The 10,198-nt window shown below is 54.4% G+C and overlaps 1 protein-coding gene across 1 annotated transcript; it reads right to left on the bottom strand.

The window, feature by feature from the left end:
• Positions 1 to 1,202: 1,202 nt before the first annotated feature.
• LOC128067786 (olfactory receptor 13A1-like) lies at positions 1,203 to 8,545 on the bottom strand. The gene is given in 6 exon segments (XM_052660842.1): positions 1,203 to 1,473; positions 1,475 to 1,901; positions 1,904 to 2,223; positions 4,234 to 4,324; positions 4,918 to 5,022; positions 8,362 to 8,545. Coding segments are annotated over 6 exon segments (1,398 nt in total).
• Positions 8,546 to 10,198: the final 1,653 nt, after the last annotated feature.

Genomic DNA, 10,198 nt, shown 5'->3' with positions numbered 1-10,198 from the left:
ATCAGACAGAGATATACACTGTATGATCTCACTTAAATGTGGAATCTAAAAACCCTTACAAACTCAGAAAAAGAGATCAGATTTGAGGTTACCAGAGACAGGGGTGGGACTGGGGGATAGAAGGAAGAGGGTCAAAAGTCACAAGCTTCCAGTTATAAGCAAGTCCCAGGATGAACATACAGGAAACACAAGTGTGTGGTACATTGGGAAGCTGCTGAGATTGTAGATCCCAAAAGTTCTCATCACAAGAAAAAGGTTTTTTTCTTTCCCTCATTTTTTCTTGTATTTGCATCAAATGATCCACTTGGCTGGGGCTGAAGGTGGTCTTTCACCTGTTGTGCAAGCCTTTGAGGACCTCCAGGTCTACCGGGGAAGGATGCCTCTGAGGGCCAGGTGTCAGGTAAGCACTCACAGCAGCCAGCCTGGGGTTCAGCACTGAGGCAGTAACTGCGGCTCCACATTTGGTACCCTGCAACTATTAAGGATAAATGTGCCCTTTTCTGAGAGGAGAAAAAGTAAATAAAAGCACCTTCTGCAGGTCCTTAGGTGGAAGGCTGGATTCCGCTGTCTCTCTCCATCCCTGTGTGCCAGGACCAGGAGCTCCCAGACATGGCAAAGAGCTCCGCACCGTGTGTTTCCCCACACGCCGATGGGCATCTGACTGGAGAATCGGGGCCTGGGGGACCCCACATCAGAACGTACCAGGCAGTGTGCACATTGGGTGAGTCTGACTCTTGGAACTCCCCCGCACATGACCCCTGGCCCGGGAATGGGAAGGGGCCAGCCGCACCACCAGGCGCCAGGTGCTGGGGAAACTAGTCTGCAAGGTGCTGGACGGGGAGCTGAGGGACTCTGCCTGCCTCCTGCCCTTCCTCCTCGCCCCGCTGTCTCTGCCATTACCCCTTTAACCCCTCCCTGTTGAAGCCCTGATAGCATCCACCCTTAGGGCTTTACAACGCTTAATTAAGGACCGCCTGGAACACCGGCGGCGCCCCCAGGATCGCACGTTACAGGTAAAGTGTTGTGTCTCAGTCGTGTCCCACTCTCTGCGACCCCCTGGACTGCAGCCCTCCAGGCTCCTGTCCGTGGGATTCTCCAGGCAAGAAGACTGGAGTGGGTGCCATTTCCTTCTCCATTACAGGTAAGTCTATCACACCAACTAGCTTCTTGCTCTTTGCCTCTTACATCAGACACTCAACGTCCTATTTTGAAACTCGCTGCTTAGCTTGCAAAGTCCGCATCAGCCACTTCCCTTCTTTACTGGATTCAGGAAAACACTTCCTGAGCGCCACCTTGACATCCTTGCTCCGCAGTGAGTAGATGAGAGGGTTCGGGGTGGGGCTGACTGCTGTGTACAGCAGCGCGACAACTTTGCCGTTTTCCAGGGAGGAGCCGGACCCCGGGAGGATGTAGGTGTAGATGGCGGTGGGGTAGTACAGGGCGACCACCAGGAGGTGGGAGGAGCGGGGGGAGGGCGCGCCGCTTGCCCGCGGCCGAGCGCGCGCGCAGGATGCCGGCGACGATGCAGCCGTAGGACGCCATGGTGAGCAGGGAGCTGACCGCCCCGAGGTAGACGTCCGCGACGGCTATCATGACATTGTTCAGCGTGGTTGGGCTGCAGGAGAGCAGCAGCAGCGTGGGGACTTCACAGAGAAAATGCTGGATCTGCTTGGGGCTGCAGAATGTCAGCCTTGTCATCAGGCCTGTGTGCAAGGACGTGCTGACCACACTGACGGCCCACACGCTGCCAGCCAGCAGGACGCAGACCGGCCGGCCCATCCGCGAGCTGTAGTGCAGCGGGCGGCAGATGGCCACATAGCGGTCGTAGGCCATGACCGTCAGCAGCAGCAGCTCGGCCCCCAGAAACCAGGTCAGGAAGAAGAGTTGAGTCATGCATCCCGATAGGAGATGGTGCCACCCTTGACCGCCAGGTTCTCCAGCAGTTTGGGGAGAGCTGTAGACGTGCAGAGGATGTCTAAAACAGCCAGGCTGGTGAGAAAGAAGTACACTGGGGTATGGAGGCCTGGGTGCAGGCTGATGGCCGTGACAATGAGGGTGTTCCCTGCAAGAGCCCCCAGGAAAAGGAGGGCGAACAAGACCGGGAAGAGACCCCGGAGCCCAGGCTCCTCTGAGAAACTCTGCAGGGCAAACTCCTCCGCAGATGAGTGGTTGTGTGTGTCCACGCGGGGTCCGAGCCCTCGCGGCCTCTGGGACACAGCCGGCCTGGCACAGGGAGACATGGGGTGGCGAGGCACTGCTGCGGGAAAGCTTGCTGTTGGCAGCTTTGCTGCAGAAAGCACATAATTAAGATATCAGCCAAGGTCCCAGCACCCAGGGAGACATTCAGGGAAGTTACTCCACTCTGCCCCCTGGTGGCCCCCATCAGCCCCACAGACACCCTGTCTCACGACAGCCTCCATCACTCCCTGGACCACACGAAAGGGAAGTCTGGGTCCTCCTTGCTTGGCTCTGAACACTTCCTGCAGCATCCAGAGACGTGGACGCTGTCTATCGCATGTGTGCTGGGCCCGCCACAGTGTGGGGAAGTCCCCATCGAGCCCGGCACTGAACTCAAGATTCCCAAAGGGAAAACCCAGTCAGCTGGGTCAGGGCTCAGGGAAGGGAGCGAAGTTTTACCCTTGCCAGCAGCAAAATGGGTGCTCACAGGGGTGTACAGGGTCTCAGAGGGGAATGAGCGGCCGGGGGCACAAAGGCTCCAGCTCTGTGGGGAAGGCCACCCTCAGCTGTTGGAGTCAGCTGTGGATGGACCTGGCCACAGCCCATCAGTTGCAACCACAGCTGCCCAGCCCTGCCTGGGCTACCCCTGGCTGCACCCTCAGGTAGGGCAGACTCAGTGAGACCGAGGAGTCTGTGTCACGTCACTGGGGCTCGTGGTTCTGACTCCATCCCTCACTGCCCAGCTGGATGAGGGTCAGGCTGGGCTGGGGGCTGGGACACAGGTCAGCGTGGCCACACGACACCCAGCTTATACGCTAACCCAGCTCCCTGGCCTCCCCCACAGCCCAGCACACCTGTCCCCCAGCCCTCTGGGACCACTGGGCCTCCCTGAGTCCAGCTCAGTTGAGGAGACCATCTTCCTTGTGCCCATGAGCAGCTAGATCAATCCGCTCAGGGGAAGGGAGGCCACCGTGCCTGCCTCCCTGGTGCCAGCCCCAGGCACCCCCCGGAGGATGTTATGACCTGCCCTGGGGGTTCGGGAGGGTTGAACCCTAACCCTACCTGTAAACAAGTGTCAGCAGCACAGGAAGGCTTGCCACTCCCCAGTGGAGTGCAAGCAGAGACCTGTGACTTGCACACCTATGTCCTCAGCCGTAATCTGTGGTGAAGCTGCAGGGCAGGGAGGCTCTGGGCTCCCTGGTGGCCTCACCAGCTACTCCTCGAGCCCTCTCACCCTCGCTGCTCCCACCCCTGCAGAGCTGAGGTGCCACTGAGTTGCAGGACGGGTTCCCACTGCTGGTCACCGCTGGCCCTGTCCAGTACCACACACCACACACACCCCTTCTTAGCAGTCACCTGCCATCTGTAGGCATGAGCCCCCAATGCCCCCTCTGGCTGCACATCTGAGCCTCTTAGGTCCCCTCTGCACCCCAGGTGCCTGTCCTGCCTATGTTGGCTGGCTGCCCACCGAGCTTCACCTCTGATTCATGGAACCCCAGCTGGGTCAGGGGCCTCGGGGCCTGGTTTCTCTTAAAGAGCTCAACCTGTTCAGAAACCTAGCCACACTGCTGGGTTCCTTCCTCCTCCTGATCTGGGGCAAAGATAGGTCAGAGACAAGCAGACGTGCTGCTGGCTCCTGGGAACACTGCCGTTCAGGCTGGGCTGGTAGAAGGCAAGCAAAGCAGTCGGGCATCATTTCTTCCGCAGTAAAATAGGTCAGGACAAAAACAAACTGTCTTTTGCGGAAACATCAAAAGGGAAACTAGGGAAGGTGGTCCCAAAGGCACGAAGGGACAAGGACGGGAGCGACTCACTGTGGATGTCGGCGAGAAGCCTCTGGTCAGCTCCTGTCCTCAGGAAACGACGCTTAGTCTCATGCAAGAATCAAGAGATTCTTCCTCTGGGGGAGACGAGACATGGCCTGCAGCCCGCCTCCCAGCTCAGTGAGTCCTTTGTCTGCTGTTGACCTTTAACAAGAGGCCGTCCCCTCAGGTGGACGCTGAGGCTCGAGGGAGCTGGAAGCACCACCCGACACGTCTCTCAGGGAGCAGTTACCCTCCCGAAGGCAAACAAGGGCCTCTGTGGGCACAGTCCCCAGGCTGAGCAGAGCCAGGGCCCCAGCGGGCATAGCGCAGGGCCAGGGTGCCTGGAGCCGTAGGAGACGGAGCTCCAGGCAGCAGGGCTCAGCGTGAGCACAGCACTAGCTGGCGGGTTCTCTGCCAAGGGTCTCTCCCATGTACAAGTCAGGAGCTGTGTACAACCAGATCCTGTGAGGAAGATGGGTTTCATTTTAAATAGATTTAATTTTTAAGACAGGTTTTAGATTTCTGTAAAAGTTGAGAAGACAGTACAGAGAGTTCCTTTAAGCTCCATGCCCAGTTTCCCTTAATGTTTAAGCCTCACTTTAGTGGGGTGTACTTGTTGCCATTAATGAGCCAACATCGACATTGTCAGCTGAAGTCCACAGTTCATTCACACTGCACTGTTTTCCACTCAGTGTCCTTTCTCTGTCCCGGGATCTCATCAGGACACCACCTGACATTTAGGGTTCTCTTGGCTGACAGTGTCTCAGACTTTCCTTCGTTTTGGCAGCCTTGGCAGCTGTGAGAGGTGCTGGCCAGGTGTTCTGTAGATGCTCCTGTTTCGCTGTTTTTCTTGTGATCAGACTAGGGTGAAGGGTTCGGGGAGGAGCTATCCTCCACACATCATATCAGAAGACAGTGTCAGCTAGACTTTCACCACTGATATCAGCCTTGACAAGATGGCTGTGGCTCTTGGAAAGATAAAAGGCTGAGGCTGCCGACTGCAGCACCAGCACATATAGGAAGCAGCTGTTCCCTGAGCCTGGGCAGCAAACAGGGTCAAAAGGGAAGCAGAGGAAGGCGGACCCCTACCCCTCTGTCCCCACCCAACACCCAGGGCCTCGGCTGCAGGCAGAGCCCAGCTGGGGGAGGGGCCCGCCATCAGTGCCTCCTTCACCACCTCCCCTTGGACAGACAGCAGTTGGCCCAGAAGCCCGGAGAACACATGTGGAAAGCGGTCTTAGAGGTTTCAACCATTTCATTATTAAAATATTACTTCCACAGAAATATAACAGACAATATTAAAATCTGTATGGACCAAAAAAGACCCAGAGTAGCCAAAGCCAGCTTGAGAAAGAATAACAAATCTGGAGGCCTAACGCTTTCTAATTTCAGTCTATATTACCAACATACAGTCATCAAAAGAGTATGGTATTGGCATAAAGACAAGTATAAATGTCAGTGGAACTAAACAGAGAGCCCAGAAATAAGCTCACACAAAATGGTCAATTAATTTACGACAAAGGATCCAAGAATATACAATGAGGAAGGGACAGTCTCTTTGATAAATAGTATTGGAAAACTAGGCAGCCACATATGCAAAAAGTAACTCAAAATACATTAAAGACTTGAATATAAGATCAAAACCCACGGAGTTTCTAGGAGACAGCGTGGGCTGGAAACTCCCCGACTTCAATCGCTTTTTGGGTGTGCTGCCAAAAGGCAACAAGAGCAAAACAAACAAGTGAGACCACGTCAGACTAAAAAGACTCTGCACAGCAAAAGAAACCATCAACAAAAGGAAAAAGCAACCTACTGGATGGGAAAACATATTTTCAAAGCATATACCCAATAAGGTATTGTAATATATGAAATATGTATTTTCAAAAACTCCTACAACACAGTTCAGTTCAGTTGCTCAGTTGTGTCCAACTCTTTGCGACCCCGTGGGCTGCAGCACGCCAGGCTTCGCTGTCCACCACCAACTCCTGGATCTTGCGCAAACTCATGCCATCCAGCCATCTCATCCTCTGTCATCTCTTTCTCCTCCCACCTTCCATCTTTCCCAGCATCAGGGTCTTTTCAAATGAGTCAGTTCTTCACATCAGGTGACCAAAGTACTGGAGCCTCAGCATCAGTTCTTCCAAGGAATATTCAGGACTGATCTCCTTTAGGATGGACTGGTTGGATCTCCTTGCAGTCCAAAGGACTCTCAAGAGTCTTCTCCAACACGACAGTTCAAAAGTATCAATTCTTCAGCACTCAGCTTTCTTTATGGCTGAACTCTCATATCCAAACACGACCACTGGAAAAACCATAGCTTTGACTAGATGGACCTTTGTTAGCAAAGTAATGTCTCTGCTTTTTAATATGCTGTCTCGGTTGGTCACAGCTTTTCTTCCGAGGAGCAAGCGTCTTTTAATTTCATGGTTGCACTCACCCACGTCTCCTGCATCGCAGCAGATTCTTTACCATGAGCCACCAGGGACCCTGGATAACAGTATGGGGATTCCTTAAAAACTAGAAATAAAACTGCTATGTGAGTCAGCAGTCCCGCTAATGGGTACACACCCTGCAAAAGCCATAACTCAGAAGGACACATGCACCCCTATGTTCATCACAGCACCATAGGCAGGACATGGAATCAACCTAAATGTCCATCCACAGAGGAAAAGGTGAAGAAGCAGCAGTATACACGTATACAACGGAATATTACTCAGCCATAAAAGGGACGAAATGTGCTCGTTGCAGCAACATGGTTGAGCCTAGAGGTCATCAAAGACAAGCGTCATATGGTATCACTCATATGTGAAGTCTAAGCATTTTAAAAACACAAATGAACAAACAGAAGCAGACTTGTAGATATTGGAAACAAACTCCTGGTTACCAAAGGGGTGATGGGGAGGATGAACCAGGAACTTGGGATGAAGCTGAGGATAACCCAGCAGGACTCAGGAGACGTCTGAGGAGCCTCACAGCCAAGTTGCCACAGGGGTGGGGGGTGTGAAAAGAAAAGGAAATCACAGCTAAGTAAATAAGCTGTGCCTATAAAAACCACTCATCTAAAGGACACTTAGAAGGATAAAATGGGTAAAATTAAGCATGAAACAAAGTTCATGAAATACAAGAGAAATGATGCTTTCATAACTAAATAAGCTCTGACCTCTGAAAACTGACCAACTGCTCCCGATGCTAAGTATTCAAGAGTTTTTTCTTTATTTTCTGTAGGAAGAGGAGGGCAAATACAAGGACCCTTCCCCCACACACACACACTGGCTCACTGTATCTCACTGTAAGCACTGTTCACTGAACCCGTAGTAGGCAAGGGGCACTCTAAAAGGCTGGAAGAAACGTGAGGAGCTACAGGAGCTGCAGATGCATCTATTCTCTCCTGGCTGGTGCAGCCGCCGTAGCAGCAGACACGACACGACACAACACACAGCCTCCAGGCCTTTCCAAGTGGAAGTTATATACGCTCACAGCACAGAAGTAGCCCGTGGCCAAGCGAGCACCTCGTGACACGCATGTGCAGTGCTCTAAGTGACGCCAGCTGCTACGGAGTCGTTATTTACAAAACGTGGGGCGAGATCAGAGGACACCGGGTTAGACTGCCCAACCACAGCCATCTTGGCTAATTTGCTCTTTCCCTACGTTCCACCCCTTCAGGGGTTTCTTGCCTCACGATCTGCATGCATCCATCTCCTGCTATACTCCCCTGGCGAGCAACACTGACTTCCGAACCCACCTCCTGCAGCAGCAGTAGACGCAACAACAACAAACAGCTGCTTTCCCGACACACAGCAAAGCCCCAGGCCAGGCGCCACCTGGGGCTCCTGCCCAACACACAGCAAAGCCCCAGGCCAGGCGTCAGCTGGGGCTCTCGCCCAACACACAGCAAAGCCCCAGGCCAGGCGCCACCCGGGGCTCTCGCCCGACAACACAGCAAAGCCCCAGGCCAGGCGTCAGCTGGGGCTCACGCTGCAGCCCCTGCCCTCAGGGGGCTGAAGAGCCACCCACCGCATGGTCAAGTCTATCACTGTCTGTCCTTGCACACATCAGCCCACCTTTGCATCTGTGTCACCCAGATGGGACCCCTGCCGGCTCGGGCCCCCTTTAGGATCTTCACACTTTCAAAATAGCATCTCACACGCCGTCCCTGGACTTCTCTCAGTAAGGATCCACAAAACCATAGGTGCCAGGCCTACCCCGTATCCCAGAGTTGCAAAAGCCAAACTGCCAAGGTCTCCCCGTGCTTTTGCCAAAACTGCTTATTCAAGTCGACAAACTCCGCCGAGTATATGGTTGATATGTCGTGGACCCAGTCGCACTGGGAGCCCCCTGAGGATGTCCCCCCAGGCCACAGGCTACTCATGCTGCCTACCTGCTGCACAACGGGGCTTGCTGCCAGGTGGGGACCTGCATCTCACAGCGTCGCCATCACCGTCACTTACGGCCTCACTGTCAGAGGTGCTGGGTTCCTGCTCTAACTCCAATATTCGTGGCTCCAGCTCTTCCAAGCATCTCTGCACACTGCGCACCGGCGTCGCATAGGGCGCAATCCGCATTTGCCTTCAGGGCAGTCAGGAAAATCCACCCCAGGGCGCCAGAAGCAGCCCGTGCCACCTTGTTCAAGCAAACGGAACTCCCTGCCCCTAACGACTTTCAGTGCTAGCCAGTGACCCGTCCAGCGCCTCTCCATCTTCCACTGGAGCCCACGCCCAGAGGACCGCAGCCACACGGTACCACTGCTCTACGGTGGCCCCTGGCTTCCTCCATCCGGTGAAGCCTCAGGCTCTTCTACCTGCTGGGTGTCCTGCTGGCCACACCGACTGTCTCGCCGTATCTCACTGTGTGCACTGCTCACTGAACCCCTGGTAGGCAAGGGGCAAGCTAAAAGGCGGGCAGAACATCCGAGGAGCCGTAGGAGCTGCAGACACGTTTATTCTCTCCTGGCTGGCGCAGCAGCCATCAACAGCAGGCAGAACAGAACAGAACACCACACACCTGCCAGGGATTTCCAGGTGGAGACCATATGTGCTTTCAGAACAAAAGGGGCCTGCGGCCAAGCAAGTGCCTGGTGACGCATGTGCAGTGCTGTGAGTGACCCCAGCTGTCAAACAACCATCACTTACAAAGCATGGGGCAAGAGGGCGTGGGGCGAGAGAGCCTGACCACTGCCATCTTTCCCTCCACGCACCCACGCACACACACACCCAGGAGCTGGCCTCAGTGTTGAGGCCACATGGTCCCAATAAAAGCATTCCTCCTCCCTACCAGAGAAAAAGGAACTGAGATACGGAAGAGGACCAAAGCAAATGGAAACCAAAACAGCAGGTCTATTGCCTGAAAAAGCATGTCATGGAGCAGGGGATCTCGCCGAGGGCAAGAGCGTGCAGCCCTGGCCTGGAACCTAGTGGAGGCAGGGCCCCACGTGTGCAGTACACGTGTGTTCACAGTGCTCACACAGCTTTGAGGTCTGGATGTGTGAAAGCTGTCCACTCTGGGCCAGGTGGGGCCCCAGTTATCTCGCTACAGGCTTCAGCCCTCCCCTCACCCTGGCGTTTCTCTGTCTACATCCTGCCGGCACACAGACTGGAGACAAACATATACCTCAGTGCTTTGCATGTCTTCTTAGAGACGCTTTATTACTCTCACATTCTATCTGTTTAGTTAGCTGTCTGGGGCTGTGCTGAGGCTCGGTTGCCAGAGCAGGGCTTGTCCCTAGCGGTGGCTCGAGCCTCTCACTGCGGGGGCCTCTCCTGCTGTTGAGCGCGTGTCCAGGGCGCACGGCCTCCAGCAGCTGCGGTTCCCAAGCCCCCGAGCACAGGCTCCATAGTTGCGGCGCACAGGCCGGCTGCTCCTCAACACGCGGGAGTGGGCGCCTCCCAGATCGGGGACGGAACCCACGGACCCTTTACCACCGAGCCACCGGGGAAGGCCTCACCCGCGTTTTTAAGGAGACAGTCAGCAAGTCTGACCGCAGGGTGAACATTTCTTTCTTCTGATGCCTCTTTCACACATTCTCCACAAAGAATATCTTGTTTGTAAGAATAAAAATGTTGCCTGAGTAGAAACCATCACAACATTGAAAAATAATGATCCGCCAATTAAAAATAAAAGTCGCCTGAAAATGGAGAACTATCAGGGCAATGGGGAAAAGCGGACCCCCACTCCTCACAAATCACGTGTGCTGGGAACAAAGCTCCGCTGAAGGGTCG

The sequence above is a fragment of the Budorcas taxicolor genome, chromosome 23 (genome assembly GCF_023091745.1).
Source record: "Budorcas taxicolor isolate Tak-1 chromosome 23, Takin1.1, whole genome shotgun sequence".
Taxonomy (NCBI): Eukaryota; Metazoa; Chordata; class Mammalia; order Artiodactyla; family Bovidae; genus Budorcas; species Budorcas taxicolor.
The sequence above is the reverse complement of the archived record's forward strand: the minus strand, read 5'-3'. Positions and strand labels throughout refer to the sequence as shown.